We start from the raw sequence: 23,626 nt of genomic DNA on the forward strand, positions 1-23,626 counted from the left end.
TTTCTTGTTGAGAGTACGAATTTGCACGACACTCGCGGTTCGTGCGGAAGGAAAAATTGCGATTTCTTTACAAGAAAATGCAGCGCCTCTTGCAAAAAGATGAACGTTTTTCAGCGAGAAAATCCGGTCGATTCACACTGATGATTGAAAAGAGAGCAAGAATTTAGGGAGGCAAGATTGGAATAGTTTTTAAATATTGCATCAGGGTATTCAATGCCAATTCTCATCCTCACCAAACGATTGACCATGCCATATTTTATTTTCGCCAGAGATCTTTTTCTGTTATAGAATAATCTCTGAAAACCTTTGAGGTAATTTATTATTTTTTCAAGCTACTGGTCTTCAGCCCAAAACGTTCATTTTGTGTGACGATTTTTTGAATCGAAAACCAAACGATTCTATTTGTGGTTTTCGAAAAACAGTTGCAAAGTATTTAAAGAATGTTTGAAAAATCATGGACTGAAAAGAAGTTGTTTCGAATGAATATAAAAAATTACCATCACGGGAAAAATCCCTGGCGAAAATCATAAATGTGATTAATCACTTACTGAGTTGGCATGAAATACCTTGTATAAAATATACTGTTTACTTACATTTATTATCTTATTTTTTTAATTTCACGGTCACTTTTCGACCACCAATTCATTAATATCCCTTGACTAATTGATCCAATTTGCTTGTACAAAAACGTTGATCACCATGCAAGACCTATATTTTGGTGCGATTAGATTGAATTTTCCTTTCTATACAAAATACGAATGTTTTGTATGAATTCATGCTCTTCGGTACAAATGCGACGCGTAAGGTGTTTCAACTGATATGAAACGACATCCACTTTTACTTTGACTGCATCTCTACAAGACGTCTCAAAGATTCTGACTATAATCCGATTATATTTCAAAAGTGCATAGTTATATCCTGTAATGAGACTATGTTACGGATGAAAACTCCTTCGGGACAGACTGTAGTTCTCTTAAAATCCTCCTTCACATTCAAGATTCGTCAAGGGAACATGAGATCCCAAAGTACTGTTGAAGTAGGGACTCTTTTGCGCTTGTTATTTGTTTGAATTACGTCCAAATCCGTCCTCTTTACTCGAGCTTATTTGATTCACTGTGCTCATTTGTTACAGCGAAACTTCAAGGTATGAGATATATTTATAGCCCGTATTACGTAGAAAGACGTGAGCGTTTGATTTCAAAAAGGACAAACCTTACCGTATCCTACTCTGAAAAATGTGTACTCTCCATTTTTTGTCAATCACTGATTTACTTTTTGCTTGTAATACACGAAGATCGCGTCATGGTTCATGAGTTACGACCTATGGCATTCGAAAAAATAGAGTCTTATTGAAAAAAAGAAATGCCTGGAAGAGTATAGAGTTCAACGATACGAAATGTACCCTCTCATTTTGTGCTTTTTTTTCTCTCTCTTCTTTTCGTTTAGTTCAAATATTTCTGTTCGTCGATCGTCGGATAATATTTCCACATTTCGAAATAACGTATAATGCTTCTTGCAAAGCGTCTAGTGAAGGTTGAAAATACGTTACTACAGACATATCGAATATGCTCTAACATCGAAACAGACAAATGTCCTCCCGTGGTTTTCTTCAGACCGGCGCCATTGGTTGTAAATGTTGCATATCTCGATTTTCACCCGAAGCTACCGAGTATCGTAAAATTTTGTTGGACGATGAAAAATAATGGCAAAGAATGACGGCGAGAATCCTACTAGGAGAATAAAATTTTGCTTATATTGTAAACATTTACGGGTAACGACTCGCTTCTCAGATATAGCAAGGTGTAAAAAGCTCGAAACTCACGCAACGTTGTTACATCCCATCGAATTTTTCGAAAGTTGGACCTACTGATCTCTTAGTCTGACATATAATGCTTTTACTGTTAGCGAAAATCGGAATCTGTGATCAGATCGAATTCTGTGTTTCATAATGCCGAGGCTTGTCAGTTTTGAATTTTTAAATAAAGCACACGATTTTTGTTGGTATAATTTGGTTCTAAAATAACAGTTCCAGAAAACTGGGATGACTATTAACTATCGCTCCATCTGTATACTTAAAAACACTGAAAATTGGTAAGTATTTGCGGAAGTTTAGATCTATATCCATTAGTTATCGGTTCGGATTATACAAATCGGAAGGTGTTCTGAGAAAACGATAGTATTCGTTACGTATGCAAGAACTGACTTGTATACGAAAATAATGCTGCAACAATATACACTGTTAAAAATTTCTGTATGGAACTTCTTACACTGTATTAAAAGTTTGATTCGGATACGGAACAGTGAATACACCGTAAATTTACCGTGTATGCAATTTACGAACACAATATATTTATTACAAAATTTAGTGAAATCAAATTACTTTTTTGTAATTGCATAGTAATTTACGTTGCTGCACTGAATCTGTAAATTTACACCTCTTTTGTACAGTAAATATGTAGTAAATTTACAATTATTTTTACCAGTGTATATACATTTATTCTAAGTCGTGCTTTCCAGCAGTTGCTGCAAGTACTTGAATGTCACATTTCCTTACTGTTCGAAATACCTGCTGAAAATGAACTTATGAAATTCGAAATTTTCACCCCACCCCCGCAAAGTTCCTCTGCACATCTCTGATTTTGCAATTTCACTAGTCGCAGGGTTTCCCCTGAAAACCGTATTCCGTAGGTGCAGTGGTGGAAGGGCTGACAGATGCGGGAAACAAGTTTGCGGCGTAATAATACATTTTATACACCAGGGAAGAACGGGCCAAAGCTGAGAAGAGTACCAACCCTCACCAGTACGGAAACAAAAAGAGCTTTCATTTAGACGTCACGGGCCGCCGTCCCACTTTTATATCCATGGAACAACCCGACCATCAACCGGCCTTTGATGTCGACTAGACCGAAGCTAGATCCTGAACACTTTTACGTCATTAACACAGCTGTACAACCCTCTGCGTCACCAGAACACCGTTTCATACACACGCTCAGAGGCAGAACAAGGCGCAAATGAAAGAACCCTTCAGGCAGCTCGATATGTTTGGGACACGCAAGTTTGGCCAATGAAGACGTCTCTCTGTCACCGACACCTGATTCTCACAAGGAGCGTCCATGCTTCTTTACTACGCTAAGAATGAGAGAAATTTTTAGTTCCGCTCAGGCCTTAATTATTTTCATTTTTTACCACAATCGAAAAATACAGTTCTAGGTACAAAATGAAAATTAGTTTTCTAGCTGTTACCGAAAAGTCTAGTATCCGTTACTATTCTTTCTCATTACTATCACTGTTACTATATTTTCTTGTAGCTGTTGCGAAAATTTAATGCTTGTGCAACATTAAATTGGTGTTAAAGCCTTATTTAACTAAAAAAATAGAGTAAACCGAACAAACTGATTTTGCGTTGCAATTACCAAAAAAGAATCGACAATAGCGCAAAATGGTTACGCGTACCTCGTTTTTCGAAATTCCAACAATATTCAAACAATTCTTTTAACCATAACTGTTTTACTGAATTTTTCTACTTACTGTAAAAAATGAAATTTTCCTCAGTGTAGGATGTACAAATCGAGCTTGCATCATCATGCAGAAATAGAAACACTTTCGACGGTTTCGGCAGAGAGGACACGGATGAACCTTTTTGGGGTTACTTTACAAACACTTTGTAAATGTTACCTTGACTTGACTGAAGTGAGCCTCTAAAAGCTTTGAAATATTTGATCCAATTCTACTACTTCCGACAACTCGCGAAAAATTTTACCGAGATTTAACAAGTTATCTACCATCGAGTTATAATATAGAGCCTTTAAATTTCAGGAATCAATAACTCTTTGTGGATGGAGGATATTGAGGAAGGCAATTTCTGGAAGAACTTTTTCAAAAGCTTTTCGGGTGGCTGATTCAAACTTTTTATCGATATTGAAAAATGAAAAACGGGCGATTCGCGATGATGGATTGAAAATAGAAAGCGAACACTTTCAGCGTCATTTCACTTTGATTTTTCATCCATCGGTTTGAACTTCCAAGTTTTTGGATCAAATTCAAAATACGCAGCTCTAAGAATCTCGGGGAATCGGATTCTACTACCCTTACTACTAACACATGCATAATCGGTCCTCTTCCTCCGGATGCGTTAGCGGTTAAGAACTCCAACAAACTGAAACGATTTTTTTCCATTCGAAGTTTCAACGCTGCTTCTTGCGCTGTCCAGCGTCTATTTCCACGAATCGATCGAATTTCCTTTGAATCGAAAATTATTTGCGTGTAGCTAGAACGCGAATGCGGAGTTGAGAAATTTTTGCCTGCGCTGCAGTTGAGGATATCAAAGACGCGCACAGGCTGATCTATCTACTTTGCAACACTTGATGGTCTTAAATTTGCGCTCAACTTTTTTCCGACTCCTTTGGGATGCCAGTAACGAGATGCCCGCGTCGGTTGTGTCCATTACGAAAGCGGCAAATCCCTATTTTTAGCACCCATCTCGAGTGCAACTTTGTATATTTTCGCACCGGATTTTACTTGTATCTCGTTTTATGAACGCAGGTGTTCGTCGGTGCTGCATCCAAATTATTTATGGTCGTCTCTCGCTCTGTTGGTTGTCTCTGACAGAGAACGATAGACTCGAGGAAATGTCGGGATAAAAATTTTGCGCCAAAATTCAGACAGATGAAACGACTGCGCAGAAAATTGCCTCTTACGAATCGTATTTCTGCCGCGTTTCTTTAAGTCGAACCGCATTTCTGTTGTGAATTATAATTGCAAGTGCTGCTGCAGACAGATTTGCGATAATCGCGTAACTCTGGAGTATTTCTCAACGCTTTTGGGTGCGTTTAAACCTTGTCGTTCAAACACGAACAAAATTTGATTTTGTCTGTTATCGGTGAATTACAGTATTCCAAAGCATCATAATTCCACGAGATTAATTTTTAAAACATTTTTCCGCCCCAGGAGACAAACATTTTTTCAACTCTTCCTGAGGGCTATCACTTTTAAATAAACATCGAAAGTTTATTTTCAATCCCAATTTCACAGATCTATAAAATTGTCATAAAAAACATTTTCGACGTTAAATCTGTAAAGTCACAGAATTTTTGTAACAACACCATTGCGCGGGATTTTATAATGACGTGTCATTTATTCACGATTATCAATTTCGAAAATCGTAACTTTATAAACATTGATTTCAGAAAACAGCAGTGTTAGTGTGATAACACCGTTAAACTTTTCAGTATTCCCTATACAAGGTACACTTTTATTTCACCTTGATATACCGAAAGTTGCTTTTTCTGCAATTCTTAAGGTTGATGAATTTATTCATCCGAAGGTCAAGATCTAATTTTTCAGCAATATCTTGGTGAATCCAAGTGATATTCGAGTAATTGAAACAAAATTGAATTTTTTGAAACTGCAGATATTTGAGGTGTGCAATTCCACAGCTACTAAATTTTTAAGTGTAGAGTACTTCACACCTTCCACAATGGTTTTATCGTCCCTGGAAAACAGTTATCATCTTCCATCGCGAAAAAAACTAACGTAATGAGTCAGCCACCCTGAAGCGTTATTGCTTGATATTTGCGTCAAACTCCTTTCTTTACGAGCTTCGAGCAAAGCAGCGCATTCGGTAAAGCCTAAAACCCTCGCCAGTCTAATCACCCAAAAAAAAAAAAACGAACGAATTCTCAATTTCCTCTTCCGCGCACCTTGAACGGCTCCAAATTAACGAAAACTTTTTTCATCTAATCCAACAAACTCAGGGTAAAAATTCCTTCCTATCTACCTCGTAATGTAAACTAGGGCCACGGTGGAGGGAAAAGGAACGAGTGTAAAAATCAAAACTTCATGCTGCGCGTTGAGCTTGCAGGGTGCGAAAAGTCAGGATCGAAAAATTGAAAAGAGATCGAGGGGTTGAACCGTGAGGAAAACGGGACAGGATGATGGACAGCGGCCCTCACTCTCCGTGGCATGGGTACGCGGGATTTTTTCATGGCATGGGAAAAACGGCGAAAGTTAGACCGACGTTATTGCGAGGGTGAGGAACACGCGAGATCGGAAGAAAGATCGTCTCGTCACGGCTGACGTGACGTGGGACAATCGACGCGGAGCCTGACCCAGTAATTAGCGGAGAAGCTTGCAAGTGGAGGTCGTCCAATAGGACAGCCGAGTGACGATCATTTTTTTTTTTTTTTTTTTTCTCCTTACTCACTAATGGGCGAAAATATGGAGTCCCTTGTTTCACAATTCCACTATGTGGTCATTTATTATCGCCGGCCAACCGTGATCGAGAAAATTACATTCGAAGTGAGACTCGGTGTACATGTAATACCAGGGTTCTGAATTTCGGATTCCAAGCGGCGAAGTCTGGCCAGACACTATTAGTTTAAGTCAGCAATATCTCCGTCTGAACTGCCCTTATTGAATCCGTCGGTCGCCCTCGTCGGAACCGATAGAACCAGGAAATACGTACACAGTCGATTGTGTTTCTGTTTCGGAGAGCTGTGAGTACCGCACAATGATATTAAGGGTCCATGGGACGTACAGTCTGGTCGGAAACGGTGTTGGAATAAAGGCTTGGAGAGTCTGATTTGAGATAATCGAGTTGCATGTAACTAAGAACGATCCCTCGGTATGGAAATGTGTTCGATAACTCTGAATTTCAAAACGCGATAACGTCTTTACGTAAATAACTTCGGAGAAATACCATCGTTCTATTAATTTTTAACGAAAAATCTACAGTTTTTGTTTGATTTTTACCGACAGTAGCTCGTTTTCTTCGTGATTAAGTTCGCCATTGATAATAATAACGTATTTCAATCGTTGTACTTGAATTTGAACACTTTTAGAATATCGCAATTTTAAATTTGCCCGAATTGCTTAAGATTTCAAATTTTCTAGTGGCTATATTTTCGAAAGTAATGAAGGTAATTTAACGAAGTAAGAGATATCGGGAAATACTCTTTACACTGATGTGATATATTTTTTCTTATGGCCATTTTAACTTCGTCGACTGAATTCTTTGATATCCTTTTTTTTACCACTGACTCCCAGTTTTTACATTCTGAACAAATATGGTTGTATTCGTTTACTGACCATGCATGAACTAACCGAGTGCCAAAGTGAATCCATGACGGAATCTTATCGGAAAAATTAGATCTTCTTGTCTTATGACGTCACGCACCGAGGTATAAGTTTTTGTTCTAAATAACCATACTGCAAGTATTGAAAGTTATAAATCGACTCCTTTGTCACTGAATCACAAGTTTCTCGTTCGCAAATCATAACGATAGTGGATAATGGACTTTTTTTTCACCTCCGGACGAGAGCGAGAACAAATCTGTATGTAAAAAAACAAAACAATATAATTCCTCTAAAGTTGTTAATAAAAAGATGTTTAAAACTGAAAATCAAAGTTCAAACATTTCTCCGTACAGCAATGGGAACTTTTTTTTATTTTATTTACCTTGACGGTTCAATTACACTTTTTAAATCCTTGTTTACGCATCTTTTTGTTGCTTCGACACATTTTTGAGCCGACTGTACATGCCGGACATCTTCAAACGAGATATTCATCCCCCACGGGTCGACTTCTCGGATAGAGGAAGCTTACCGCATCCGAAAATCGTACGTGTATACATTTATTATGCTCACCCTTCACCGAAGGGGTGAAGCGGGTTGAAACAAGTGGTGACTTTGATCCGAAGTTACCTTCGCGTGACTCGGATGAATTTTTCATCCAACGAATTGCTTATCGTTTTATACAGCTAATTATAGGGTTGGAGAATAATTTTTTTACGGCCAAAGTAATGATCTGTTTCCTCCCCCCCCCCCCCTCCCCCCCTGTAATAACAGCCCGCGCGCTTCATCAACACGCTTCTCCGTTGCACGCCGTGCCATTTCCCTAATCAAAGTCCTCCTTTTACGAATCATTCTTCTCACTCGCAGTTTCAACTCGATAAAATTTCACAATTCTAGGGTAATAAATTTAACCTCCTGCGTAAAACATTGATGGGAAATCAAATATCGAACTGCCGGGAGAAAATTGGGAATGACGGGACGGGAGCTTTTCCTGGAGGACATGTTTGCCCGCGGTTTTGCGTACGACGTGTCCTTGAGTTGGAAAGCACATTTACACGCCCTTAACGAGGAGAATAAGCCGGCGCATATAGGGACTGTTTAAGTAACCGAGATTAAATAAGCTGTGTAGGCGTGGCTGTGGCATTAGAGTAATTATATCTCGGTTAATTATGTTGTGGCTTCCATGCCACGCTTTTAATTATGAATAATTTAAGTACACCAACCTGCCTGACTACCTACCGCGGCGCTGCTGTAGCGCTAAACTCCTTCAGATACCTACACCGTAAGCTGCGAGTGTTTTTACTCGTAAAAAGATTTTTTCCTCTTAGCCGTGCATCAAGCACGCCAAACGCCCCGATTATTATCTTTGTATTTTTCGCCCAAGTTGCGGGATGAATTTATTATATTATATATGACCACGGTTTTTACACACTTTTCACGCAAATCCGGATCCAAGAGAATTTTCGCCTCACCGTCGGGAGATAGGATCGAATTTTTCACGCAATTAATTTCCGACATTGTCAACAGCTGAGAAAGATCTTACGTGTTCTCAATACGGAATATATTATTTTAGGCGACAATGAGAAACGTAAGCCGATTTTTAGATTTATTTTACACTTCTCAGCTCTTTGACATGTACAAAGCTACTTCGTTACCCTTTTGCTTCTTTTCTCTTATTATTTAAATGCTGCTTCATTGAATTAACCGAATGAATTTTAAGGTTTATGTGCATACGAACAAGTAAGTAAGGCCACGTAAACGTGAACCAACGCCTCTGAAGAAAAAGAAAATCGTTGCTTAACAATTTTTTGAAAAAATGATGATACAAAATCTGTCGAGTTCTCCATATTTTCTAAATTAACCCTTTGACTCACACATTATTTTGCTGAGTCAACTTTCATAACAAGATGATATTCCATGGCTCCTGGAGTCGCAAATTATAAATCTGAAATCAGATTTCAAAAATTCAAGATGGCGGATCCAATGTGTAGGACAAAAATTTCAAATTTAATCAGATCCGGTCAAAAAACTCTAAGCACAGGTTTTCGGGTTCCCTGATAACAAACCTGAAATCAGATTTTAAAAATTGAAGATGGTGGATCTAATATAGTGGAGGAAAATTTCAAATTTGATCGAATACGATCAAAAAATTCTATGCAGGACTTTTCGGGGTCACTAATTGGATTCAGAGTTTCCAACAATAATAATCCACATTATATCGCAACGATTACTCTCGAGTATTGAAAATCTATTAGTATACTATCAGAAATAGCAAAAAAATCGCAAAGAAACACATTGAAAAGTTTTCTAAATATACAAAATATGGATATAAAAGAGGTGGTACGAATATTTAGCGCTCCGATTCAAATTTTTAAGAAAGTTCATCACCTGTGAAAAATCCACACGAATATGGGATATAGGATGTTTGGCGTATTATACCCGCTGCTTATTTGGGATAGATAATGTATTATTGTACGACATCCATATATTAAACAGTGTATAGATATATACGATATACACATACATATATCATGCCGCTTTTCGATTACAGTTTACACGCCCTGAGTTGCGATACCCGGTATTTTCATTGTTTGGCCGTTCCCACTTTAGCTCTTCCCGATAATCTTGATCCCCCGAAATGAGAACGCGCTGCGCCCGTTGAAATGAGGTATTCATAAATTTTCCCTCGCGATACATTTGCATACCCGAAGGTGGGACGTAATCCTTGTCCGGTTGGTGGAAATTGAAATTTACTCGTTATATTCTCTATGGAAATTGAGACGGTCGCTTTTGACCTTTGATCCGGTAACTCGAAACGGACATTTCCCAAGGATTATCCTAGATTTCGCAAGACTCGAACAAATTACCCACAGTGAGAAAAATTTCATTTGTTACAGTAACTAGAAAAATTCAGTAAAACAGGCATCGTTAAAAAAACTGTTTGAATATTGTTGGAATGAAGAAAAACGAGCTACGCGTAAACATTTTGCGCTATTGTCGGTCCTTTTTTGGTAATTGCAGCGCAAAATCAGTTTGTTCGGTTTACTCTACTTTATTAGTTAAATGAGGCTTTAACGTCAATTTATTGTTGCACAAGCGTTAAATTTTCGCAACAGTTACAAGAAAATATATTAACAGTGATCGTAACGAGAAAGAATAGTAAGGGATACTAGACTTTCTGGTAACAGCGACAAAACTAATTTTCATTTTCTACCTAGAACTATATTTTTCTATTGTGTTAAAAAATGAAAATAGTTAAGGACTGAGCGGTAACCGGAACTAAAAATCTCTCTCAGTGCAGACGCGTATTCTTTTAAGCCTTAACCGAACTTGCGTCGCTCAACGATTCGTGACGTTACATCGTAAAGGATCTGATCGAAGCAAATTTCTGTCTATTTCATAAGTGTAACAAATAACGACAAATGATCATAAATAATCCACGAATTTCCGCACGTCGTTTGAAATTGTTTGATAGAATTTCATGTTGAAAAGCACGGGGGGCAGATTTCAAGAAGTGTTAACCCGTCGTCTCCACGCCCAACTAATTCCCATACAATTATACGATTCTCGAAAGCGAATGCTGAAGTTTATCAATTCGAGATACACCTGAAAGTTTAAATACTTCGAAATCCAATTCATGCTCAATTGAAACTTCTGAATTAATCCGGTTCTTAAATAAACCCGGCATTCTCTCAGCTATACAGTCTGTGCATTAAACTCCATTCTACATTTTATACTTCTCTCTCTCTCTCTCTTTTTCTCTCTCTACCTGTCTGTGCGACTGTTCTTCCGTCTTGATTTGTATTATTTATTCTTTCTACTCCCTTAGCAAACCACAACGAATCACGGAAGACGAATATAAAATCGACCGATACTGCGGATGATATTTACAAGTATCCAACTGTGATTGATTTCTGTTTCAGCGACGGCAGCGTGGCCTCGACAGGAAGCTCCTTGCCCAATTTCGGAGGACTTCTGCATGAACGGTGGAACCTGCTTGTTCTTTGAGACCGTCGGTGAACCAGCCTGCAGGTGAGCTATGAGCCTTTGTTTCTTTCATCCACTTTCCACTTTCTGTTTTTTTTTACCCAAAAATAAAGAATTCCCAGCTAGCAAGCTCGTCAAGAATGAGTCGATTTAGGGACAGGGAAGAGTATGAAACGTTGAACGATTTCCGGCCGAAGAAAAGGCGAAGAATCTCGTTCGCTCCGCTGCGGAGAAAAATTCACGTAAAACCAAATTTTCTTTAACTCGACTGAGACTTCTTTGCTGATGACAAAATGTAGAAACGTAACTATCATGCTCGTTTAGCAGAACCGTCGCAATTTCACTCGATACCGAAAATTTTGAAAGGTTTTTGCCACCGAGAGCGGTATTTTTAAACGCAATGTCATATGTGGGCGCAAACTGCGCTCTCTGCTTTATTGGAGAAAAACATGGATGCGTTGATTCAAGGAGGCTGATCAATAAGAAACTTATATTTTCCAAAATACGTATTACGAAATAATCGTACGTTGAGTATCAGTCAAATTATTGTATTCGTAGACGATGAAGATCTCTTAAAAAGTACGAAAACGGAAAATACTGGATTTGCAAACGAAAGCTGTGACGTCGATGCTTTGTCTAAAGTCGTTTCAAAATTGTCGATTTCACAAAAATACTTTTTTCTACAAGTTATATGCTGCTATTATGATAAGAAAATCTATTCGAGTGAATTTATAGGAACTAGTTTCGTGAACACGATCGATCAACGTAGAATAAAATCGGGTAGATTTATGACCATCGTCACGGATGATGAAGGAATAAGCATTTCTGGAAGAGTCTTATTCGAGTCCAAAATTACAGGTGCATACTGATGAACAATTCACAGTATATAAATGTTGAATAAATTTTCCAATTCGTCCAAGCTTCCAAAAATCCCATCGTCTTAAAAGAAATTTCAAACGTCTTACAGCCTTAGACAACACGTGAGGATAAAAATTGAACTTTCAGCTTTGTCGATTCGCCAGAGCTTTGTCTCGGTGCAGTTTTGCCTACAGACTAGATACCGCAGCGTCGCAACTTTGCGCAAACAAAATACGCAATAAAGAATCCTCCCGAGGGAGGAAAAGAACAGAGAAAGGATACCGACTTTGGTTATACCGGCACGGTTTATTCTTGAGACCCTCTGGCATCCAGCGAAAGCTCAACCGTCCTTGGCTTAGACGGTGAACGTTTTCCCCAATTTCCCAGAGATCTCGCTTGATTTATTTACAGAAAAGATTTTTACCCGCAAAGAAAACAAAGCCATGGTTCGTATAAGGTTTATGCCCACCGATTCAGCATTCCTGTCGCATATTGCGCCCCGCGCTTTCCTTTAACCCCTCACTCTCAAACTCCTACTCTTGTTCTCCTCAACGGGTGATGTAAAAAGCATTTTGTCGACGCTTTAAACCGCGGGCTTAATTGTCGGCGTCGGTTGACTTTCGTTCGAAATCCCCGTTCTTTAAAGTCGACACCTGTTTGAGCAATTTCAAAACAATTACACCTTTTATACTACGATTCTGACACAGGTATTTATATTAACCGGTTAAATTTCTTATTCGAAATCGAAAATTTTAGCATAGCCGTGTTTGTTCTTGATTCCGAAAAGTCACTTACCGATTGTTTTTGTTGGAAAAACTCTTCAAACTCTCACGATCTCCGAATACAAAATTACTGCGACCACCGAACTTCTGCAGAATTTATACAATTCTGGCCACGTTTTTGCTAACTTCTCGTTCCTCTGTTTTCAGAGAAAAAAGGAAGTTATTGTAATTACCCCGAAAATGAAAAGTTGAGTTTTGAAGTTTAGAGAATCACCTTCAATCGGTTCGTACGTATGTGATTAATTTTTTTGTCCGACTATATCTGTAGAACGAATTACCGGATTTCAATGATTTTGGTCTTAATCATTGCGGTTTTTCCAAACTCAGAACTGATTGGATTTTGGCTTTGATTCGTTCAGCAACTTTTGAATTATTTAAGTACCAACATCCAAGAAATTGAATAAAAATGATGATATCTTGAGAATGAATTCGAATGGTTTTCTGGTTCGCTGATCGCGAATCTAAATTCGGATGTGCAAAGTCTAAATTTGGCGTATCCAATATGCTAAAAAAAAAAAAAAACTATAAACAATTGAATATTTATGAAAATTGTTACTCGAAGGTTCGTTGGGTGGCTGATCACGAATCAGAGGTCAGGTTTGCGAAATCCAAAATATCGAATCCAATATGGTGGGGAAAAAATCTAAAAATATTCTGATTTTGGTAAAAATTAGTGGGCGGAGGTTTTTTTGATCACTGACAACGAATCCACGGTCAGACTTCTAAAATTTGTAGTGGTGGACTCGTTATAGTGGTTCAAAATAAAAAGTCGTAATATTTTCACGTAATATTGTACCTAAGGGATTTTAAATCCTTAATCACGAATCTGAATTTGTAATTCGAAATTCGAATTGGATATTGATACTTTATTTTATTCTACGAACTTGAAACCTGCAGTGTGAAAACGGGAAGATCAAGGACTTGCTCTCGGCCAGCGTAAAGCCGCTTGTTTTTCGATGCATCAAGGTTCAATTGACCAATTTCCGAATCGATACATAATCAATGTAAAATAAGGTCACTAAATCTTAACTATCTAGATTCGCTACTTTTGGTTCTGCAATCATGACCGTATCAAATGCAGAAAAATGGAACTCTATTCAATTACGGTTTTAGATTGCTCAGTTTTCACTAATAAAAACGATTTCGTACTCTCGCTTTCTACACGAAACAGAAGGTCCTTCGCGATCACATCAAGGCTCCTGTATCCACGAAAGCTCGAACGGCTGTTTATTGGGGACTTTGGATCGAATTTAACTCCGGCTTTTGTTTTCAATTTCTTTCTCCACCTGCACCCCCGTCTCCCTGTTTTGAATTTGAAACGTGCGTTTGAGAAATAATTCCATTATACCTTCGTACGTTCGCATTCTTAGAGAAAATAAAAAAAAAAATTGTGAGTAAATAAAAAATATTTGTTATACCGCAAAACCGTAGCGCAAAAGGTATGCTCGTATACAGTAACGTAGCAACGCCCCTTCAATTTACCGTAAGCTGAGGCTGACGAGACTTGAAGATCTGGAAACGGGCTGACATATTTGCGAACCGAGAGCACTGCCGGGAGGATTTCTCTTTTGTGAAACACACAAGCAAAAAGGCTTGTCTCTCGATTTCGGGTAAAATTTCCCTCGCGTACCACGCTCTTGGTATATAGGTTCCCCCTCTTCCTCCGGGATATCCTACCCAGTTTGCCATACGAATCCCCAGATATTTGACCGAGAATTAGAAGATTGCGTAGCCCTGATGAATCGGCCGATTGAACCGCGCGGGGCGTGGTTGAAATTCCGAATTTGAAAAGTTCCAAATGCGCCAGTTTTCGGATTTTTTGGTGGCGGAACTTAGTTAAGAAATCAAACTTTGACAAAACATCAAAGTTTCAAATAGTCCGAAACCTGACGCTCAAAGTTCCGAAAGTGCGAAAATGAGAGAGTTAAAAAATCAGAAACACTGAAATTCCGAATAATCGAAGATTTTCAGTTCTGTGAATTTCTAGCTTGGTGAAATTTCACCAGTTTGATCTTACTTTGTTTTGGATTTTCGATATTTTTACGATCGAAATCTTGCACTGAGAAAATTTTTATTTGTCATAGTAACTAGAAAAATACAATAAAACAGGTATCGTTAAAAAAACTGTTTGAATATTGTTGGAATTACAAAAAACGAGGTACGCGTAATCATTTTGCGCTATCGTCGATCCTTTTTTGGTAATTGCAACGCAAAATCAGTTTGTTCGGTTTACTGTACTTTTTTAGCTAAGCAAGGCTTTAACGTCAATTTATTGTTGCTTAAGCATTAAATTTTCGCAACACTTACAAGAAAATCTAGTAACAGTGATCGTAACGAGAAAGAATAGTAACGGATACTGGACCTTCCGGTAACAGCTAGAAAACTAATTTTCATTTTCTACCTAGAACCATATTTTTGGATTGTGGTAAAAAACGAAAATAGTTAAGGACTGAGCGGTAACCGGCACTAAAAATTCACTCTACGTTTACGGTTTTTCCGATTCTTTACACCAGCTCGTTAAGTAAATTAGGCTGTGTGAGTATATATACTCTATCGAAACTCTATTTTTCGGAATACCGCATTCTCTATCGGAACTTTGTTCCATCGTAAGTTGAACTTTCGGAATCTTGCATTTCGAAACTCTAATCCGTCGGATTTTCGACCGTTCCGTACTTTGTCGTTCCTCCAAAGTTCGATTTCTTTACTTCAAGTTTCGCCACCAAATCCAAATAATTTCCTCCCCCCTCTGTAATAAAGGCTCTTCACATAGGCGATTGAAAAAAGTTTACAGGAAATGTCCATTTGCCCAGCGTAGCGAAACCTGTACGCGTGATTAGCCAGCCTATCCGATTCTCCCTTAGGACCGATACGCATCGGCCAATCTAACTGACGAGTCACGGGCCTTCGGCCAATCACAATACCAGCCTCGGACCAAAACCTACCTTCGAGAGCTTCCGTCGGGCTTGATTTATGCTCCGGGGAGCCTCCGGCTGTCGAGCCGTTAACTGATCGCCCACGATTTCTGCTCCTTCCTGCCTTACGCAGATCCCGTCCATCCGCGCCGTTTTTTTTTTCCCCCGCAGCGAGGCTAATCATCTTCTACTTATTTTCACCCTTGTTTCCACTTACGATTTTCCAGACAATCTCTCTTGCTCGGCTTATGAACCGTCGTGATTCATGATGTATGGAGCTTAGGCATTGAATAGATTATTTACATCGCAAGCGTTTGAAATTGAAACTCTCATCGCGCCGTTTATTATACGGAGATAAATTTTCTTGTTTTAGTTACTCTAGAGTTCTTATTTTTATTCATTTCACACCATGACCACATAATCTGGACTTTCTTATTATTCTTTTTAATTGCGGTCACTCGTTTATGCACTTTTTCTGACTATTCCGATAATTTGTTGTTGACGCACCATAAATTGCTGTTAAAATTTGGTTGAATTGATAAACACAAATAATTTTCCAGCAGTTTTAATAAGTGTAATTTTTCTCAGTGTGAGCGAAGCACGCGAATCGTATTCAATTGTAATACATCACGGTTTCGATGCTAATTTTATCCGAAATAAACTCACTTGAAATCGTATCTGGCTTTTGTCATTTTAATGAAATCGAATTCAACAAAGGATTCGATTTAGTGATTGCGATCTTAAAAACAAGCAATGAACAGTAAAGAAATTTAAAAAATTATCAGTTTCTCAAATTTTTGGATATCTCTTACAATCGAAGGCTTGCAATTAACAAAAGTCAGATGTTAATTATTCTAAAATCTAAACAATCGTAGAGTTTCTATAAAAAAAATCATGTACAAATTTTACCAGTTGTACCAGTTTGCGTTAAAAGTTGATGTCCCTCCATCAAATTCGATTCCAATGACTTGTATCTTTTTTGCTAACGATTAATTCATGTTTCTACTTTCCGACAAACGTTGTAAAACATTTTTTAAAACCAAGGTGTTCCGGTTTCTCTAAATTTCAGCGCGACAAGTGGCAGTGTGAAAGCAAAATTTATCGACTCGGTGAAACCGTTCAAATATCAATCTCGGTATTAATAGATTCATATTATCAAGGAAATAGAAAAATTCCACAAGACTTGGGGTAGGAATCGCTGGAAAATTTTAAGGATTCGGTAACCGATTGCCGAATAAAAAGAATCGTTACACAAATTTAGCGGGCGATACCGTGAAGGGATTCCCCCTGCAGATTCTGCGGGGGATGAAAATAAAAGTTCCCAAGAGAGAAACATCGCCTGTGAGAGGCTGACAAGGGGAGACCGTCCTGGTCACTCTGTCCAACCGGGCGATGCTGACCGATGACGAGGGTTTATTGGCTTTATCGGAAAATAAGGTCACCCGAAAAAGGCTCTGGCACTTCCCCACCTCGCAAGCAAACGGCCATTTTCTGTGAAAACTTTTTTGACGGGCTCCTCATTTCCATTATCACGTCGTATAATTATAAACGGAATGACGGATGCGTATCGTTGTCATTTACACACAACGGTTAAGAGTTGCAGATACTGAAACTTTAGTTTCTCGTTTCACAAATTTAGCTTTACAAGGTGATGAAACTTTTGGGAATTGCAGAGTACGAAGTGTGATAAATAGTCTCATAGATTAGGTACCGAAAAAACTTTATGTACGATCGTGAAAATCTTTTGAAATCGTTGTAGATAGTGACAGAATAATTTCACGCTACGGTTATTTTCAGAAACCTGCAGTGTGCTTGCTTGCATAAATTATGTCTGATTTATAGAACAAAAAATTTCTAGATCTGCAGTATTATTTTCATCGAAGAAATGCGTGTAATTTATAATAGTACAAATCATTTTTAACGAACGAGGTTAATTACAAAACTGTTTTAATCCCGTTCACACATATTCTGACATTAAACTCTGCAAACGGGATTTTTTTGTCTGTATAACTATCAACTGTTTTTATCCGACATGGAAAATTAATGCAAAGGATAAGGATTCCGGCAATCTGCAACTAACTATGATTTATTGGTAATCTACTACTAACTAATTATGGTTAGAAAACATTATCAAGTAATCTGTTATCAAATATTTTCTAAGGACGAAGCACGCTGATGAAATTTTTTTTTCTTATTTCTATTATTGTCCTAGAGTAATTGAAAATTCTCAATAACGAATCGACTAAAACCACTTGATGAATAAACCCAACCCTTCGCTAATGTTATAAATTATAAAAAATTTCACTCATGGATCCAAGCGGTTTTTAACTTTTTCAAACAACAATTACAACCTGCCTGGGAGAATCTGTATTATAATTCTTATCATAAATCAAAGTAAAACCTCGTACCAGTTCCGCGCAAGAGAAGCAAATGTTGTACAACTTCTCCAGAAGTCTGAAAGAACAGCATCTTTTTTTTATTTATTCACTGTTATCATCATCATTCCGGCAAAAATATTCTATCTCCTCTCATTCTCCCTCTGTTTCTTATTCTTTTCTTTTTTCCCCATTTTACCCATTGTTGTGGTATCGGCCAAAAAGTGCGTTCAAATGTAAACTTTCTTCCAGACCCGCTCACCGGTGAGAGAACCGTAAATCTTTTCTCATCCTCGACTCATTTGTTCACTTTTGCCACCCTCGACTTTACCCTCCCTGGCTCTCTTATTCGACGAAATAACACGTCAAAATGTACACGAAACCGAATCAACGGCTAAGAAAGTACTTAACGGGTCAATTTGCAGAAGACGCGCGTCTTTTTATCCGTATAAAATTCACCCGGCAAGAAACCTGCAGGACTCTGAGCTTTCTTTTTATCCGTCCAAAGTATCCGCACGTGTCGCGGCTGACTTTGCGATTTGTAGTTGTCACTCAGCCATGGACAGATATCCGAACGGGGCTTCTTGTTAAATCGCATTTGATAGATATCCGCCTTCTGACGCAAATGGCTTCTTGGATTGGTTTTCACTCAAAAACGAAGCTCGGCTCACCCCGATCGAAAGGGTCGGTCCGGTATCACCCCGGAATTTTAACTCGACTCGATTCGCACGACCTTTGCAGAGATATCACGATTCCCATCTCCGAATCCTCGGAAGGCATCCGAAAGAACGCTGTTATAGACACGATTCTGTATCCGCGACTAACAATAATAATAGTAACTCTTCCGCGGGTGAATATATTAATTTAGAGAACCCTTCGGTTCAGGATTTATGGAACGTACAGTCAGCGCGAAAGATCTTATTTCTCTATAGTTGTCAGCGTAAGGATGACTTCGAGATTGAAATTCGTTGTTTGAAAATTTTCCCTTTGTCAAGGGCATTGTTCAGTTGTCCATGTACGAGTTGTGAGTTTGGAAGTCTCGAAATGTTTGGAAAAGCCCGTCAAAATCTCCGGACGTCGTCTTGCGGTTGTGTCATAGTATCGAAACAGTTACACCTTTCGTTGATAGACGTTCTGAAAAATTTTCGGTTCACGGTTTGAATTATCGTCGTAAGAGAAGTATACGGTATGAAATCTCGTTCCACGAGACGTCCGATTATTTACGAGTTACCGTTATCCGGTGAGTTAAGTCCATTATTTATGCAAATGACAGAGAAACCTCAGCTCCTTTACCTTGACGCGAGTAAATCATTCTCCTCGGATAACCAGCAAGGCCGAAACCCGCCGTCGCGTGATAATGGAATCAAATTTTTCACCAAATCGGTACAACGTTTCACGTGTAATACGCGGGTTTGAAGTAAAGGATGTAAATCTTAGAGGAAAAAGCACAACGGACTTGTCAAATGTTAAGCCAGCTGATTTTTATATCGTCGTAATATCGTCAACCCTTTCTCACAAAGAAAACCATTATGTCTCTTGAAAAACACTTTTCATCTTGACTCATTACCGTTTTTGCAATTGTGGAAAGCTGCAAGGAAGCTGCAACGTCCGACCAAAGTCATTTCTTGACAAATTTTATGCAAATGTATAAAATGACTTTGCACTATCTTCAACCGTACGGTTTTAAGAAAATCGAGACGTGATATACTGACCGAAACCTCATATAGATGTGTCTGAAGTCGTATCGTAGGATTTGTAAAAAGTTTTGAGATCGAGACAGGTAGGTGGAAAAAACAGACTCTGACTCGGTACGAAGAAATATATCTCAACCAATAACGGAACGGCTGTATCGATCATTCGTAGCAATTAACTGCCGTCTAATTGTAATTATCTGATTTTAATTGCCAGCAGTATAATTATCAGGATCAAGTAGGTACGTACTTATTACCGGATTACGACCAGTAGCTACTCATCATCTATACGTCGTGTGATTAAACTTCCCCGTCCGCTATATTTCCGCCTAGCGACGATTCGTCTGGTGGTTGAAATTATCATACACTATAGGCAACGAAGAGGAATATCAAATGATTCTCGAACCGCTTAATTAACGTGTCTCGATGTGGTAGAAGATGTGCAATTTCCCTTCTTGAAATATCAACGAGTCAACGTCCCCGAGTCTTTTGTTCGTACCTTTTCCGACTACGATTATATTAGCCTCTGAAGGTGCAAGCTCAGTATTCAAAGTTTCACAAAAGCTTATCGAACTTATTATTACCGAGTTATTTGAAATTTTGATTGATTCAGGTGATAATAAGCTTATGAAGATTTCTCTAGAAATCATATTACGGAGGGAAAGGAATTCTTGAACCGACAAAATAGATTTTGTTCGAGTTCATTCGCTTCGATCTAGTATCCCTTATTTGTTCGAAATACGATGACTTCGATTCAAGAATTTATTTGTGTTTTCAAGCAATCGCATTTGCCTCATTCTGCTAATGGCCTTTCGGAATTTTCACCACTTGTGTATTTTAAATTCTATAACTTCAAATTTCGATACTTTTATATTCTATTTCCATTATTTCTAGTTTAACGAAGATTCACCACTTTGTCCTTTCGTGATTGTGAGTTTTCGATATATTCATGTTCGTAATTCTGACCATTCTGATTTTTGATTCTTCTGATTTTTTACCCCCACACCCAAGTAAGTATTATTCCAGTCGTCGAGGTTAAATTTATCCAAAGCGCACACAAGCAGATCCCGGCTTCTTCGAGTTAGAATAAATTTCTTCTTTCTCTTTCTCTCTTTCCTTTCTTCTACGCCCAATTTCAGGGGATGCAAAATCGTATTACGGCCCCCAACCTGTGCGTGTAAACAATCGGAGAAGATCCTTTCGATGGTCCGATGCAAGAAATCTCTAGTATCAATATTCGTTGCACCAGATACTGTAGCTTCGTTACGAAAAAATCGGCGTACCTGTAATATAAAATCAATGCTGACAGAGAGAGAGAGAGAGAGTGAGAGAGAGGGGGGAAAAATGGAGAGTCGAAATATAGGGCGAAGCTTCCACCGTCCAATTTGTAGTGGGTAGTGTAATTAATCTCTGGCTGTTGGTCTCGGTGCTCGGTGCTCGGCTGGTTCGCTCAGCCCTTCCGACCCCGTGGAAAACCACCCTCTGTATTATGCAGGATAAGCGGGCTGCTTCGCTTGGGAAGGGTAATGATTTATTTACCGGTGAAATTGATATAAGGTGACAGAGAGACGCAAAGAAAATTATACCGAATACAAGAGGCCGCAAAGAATGAAAGCGGCATGAGTTGGACAGTTTTCTCTTTGACATTTATGCCTCGTCTTCTACTCTGAGGTGGGGTTGTTGATTTTTTTATGCTCCGTTTCTCCCTCTCGTGTATAATTTATAATTTAGGTACTTTATGCGGATGACGCGGTGGACGGGCGGATGTACAAAATCATGCGTAATTCATGACGTTCGAAAACCGCAGAGGACGGGTATAATAAACAGATGGAAATTCCGACTGCAGGCTTATGCTGGTAGGGTAATTATTAATGCGATATAAACGAGGAGCGCGAAGAACGTATCAATTTCAATTTCATTCTGCATATCAATGCATGTGGGCCAACTTATCGAATATGCAGATTATGGTCACACGATTTGTTGTACGAACGTACAATCGAGCGAAAATTTTTTAGAAACGGATACGTGACTGAAGAAAGATTTCAGGGCGTAACTGAGCCTCGTCAAATTGAATATCATTTGAAAAATCAACGTAAGTCATTACGAAAAATCTTCATACACTGAATTTCTCGAACGTGATTCTATTGACTGCAATGTTCAAGCCATTTTAGTCGGAAAAAGAAGAAACGTCGTTTTGTAAACTTTTGTTTTTTCTAACTTGATTTAATTTTTTCAGTAGCCTGTAAATATGGTGGAACAATCTGAAGAATATCAATTTTGACACTTGTGGAGGAAGGGAAATAAGCAAAATCCAAAATTGCTCCAAGTTTATTTAGCTTTGTATAACTTCATTATTTCCAGCCCCACGTTTGCGCGAATTTTTCAATCCAGAGCTCACTTTAAATCGCTGTTCCACTAATTCATCCAATGGCTCGTACAGTCCTGACCAAAAATACCGTCGAACCTATCGAAAAACCGAAAGAATCAAATTTGACGTCAAGAACACAATTTTTTACAATTTTTTTTTTAGCAAATACAGGCTGAATATAGTCAATAAAACAACAACTAGAATTTCATTGCAGAGTCGATAGAAAAGTTGATTATTCAATAATTTTTATACTATATACTAACGGGCTTCGTTATTTACAGCGAACTTGAATAAAAAAAATTTTTTAAAAACTGCTACTCCAAAATAACGATTATTGATTTAAATTACATGGAAACAAAATTCATGAGAAATTTTCTCATTTCCCATTAAAATAAAGGAAATTATCAATATAATTCCCGGATGTTATACAACCGTCGATGCAAAATCGAGGATTACTTTTACGTCTTTGTTTATTTGTCGCGGTAATTTCGGGCGTCATGCCTCGTATATATATCGAAAACAATATCGTGACAGGGATAAACGGAACTTTTGCATAAATTTAAATTCATAGATTTATGATGAAAAAGTATTTCCTGCCAGCGCGTGTTTCACGAAACGTTGAATATTCTATTCATAGAATTCCATGGGACCTTGCCGCCGTTTTCCCCCTGAATCGGGGCTGTAATATCGGCGCTTTAGTCGTTTGGAACAGAAACGATTGACCTCATACGGAAACGGGCGGATTAATTGCTGCTTTGAATGTTTAGAATTCCATCGCCTGACCGGCTCGTTAGGTTCACACGCACGCGATATCGGCTGCCTCCTTAACAGCATTAGTTTTTTTTTCTTTTTTTTTAATTCTAAATAGCATCCGAATCGTAGACGGAGTTTAGTTTCGAATTTATGATTTTGAATCTCTGATTCTGCCACTTTCGCACAAGTTTGAAAATTCCTGAATTCTATATTTTAAGACGTTGCCTTACACTAGAGCTTTCATATTTCACGGTATCCCGTGTATATCGTAAATTCAGATCGTGATGCTGAAATTTTAACAAAAGCTCAGAAAATATTACATTCGATTAACTAACAATCGTTTGAAAAATTTCGTAGATAGTAGACATATTTAGTATGGAGAAGTGTGAAATTGTGATATTTGGAGAATTCTAACTCGTACTATTTCAAATTTTGATTATAACAGGATCCACAAGAAACGTGTAGACTAGTATAACCGAAGAACGCGGGGTTCGATTCTACCGAAATCAGTTCTACATAATATGTTGCACAGACTCGCTTCTACGTAAACGTACTTCGACAAAATGTCTTTCTACAGAAAGGAATTTGAGATTCACGTAACAATTCTGCATGAATTATTTTAGAGGATAATTGTTGTACAAAATATTTTTCTACGCAACAATTATCTACAGACATTTTTTTACACAACAGTTTTCTAGTTTCATACATCCAACACAATACCCGTTCGATACTAATGATTTAAATTAAATTGGATTAAGCTCAATTAAATTAAATCAAAATGTAAGAAATTGACCGTTAAATGTATGATTTTGACGATTTGATGATTGCT

The 23,626-nt window shown here is 38.2% G+C and overlaps 1 protein-coding gene across 2 annotated transcripts in view; it reads left to right on the forward strand.

Annotated features, from left to right (window-relative positions):
• The window catches only part of LOC124301057 (protein vein), a 263,351-nt gene that overhangs the window by 184,505 nt on the left and 55,220 nt on the right, over window positions 1-23,626 (forward strand). For both annotated transcript variants that reach the window (XM_046755743.1, XM_046755735.1), the window contains exon 4: window positions 10,995-11,103. In XM_046755743.1, the coding sequence (XP_046611699.1) occupies window positions 10,995-11,103 (109 nt within the window). The remainder of the gene's footprint in view (window positions 1-10,994; window positions 11,104-23,626) is intronic.

The sequence above is a fragment of the Neodiprion virginianus genome, chromosome 1, assembly GCF_021901495.1.
Source record: "Neodiprion virginianus isolate iyNeoVirg1 chromosome 1, iyNeoVirg1.1, whole genome shotgun sequence".
In the NCBI taxonomy this organism is placed as follows: Eukaryota; Metazoa; Arthropoda; class Insecta; order Hymenoptera; family Diprionidae; genus Neodiprion; species Neodiprion virginianus.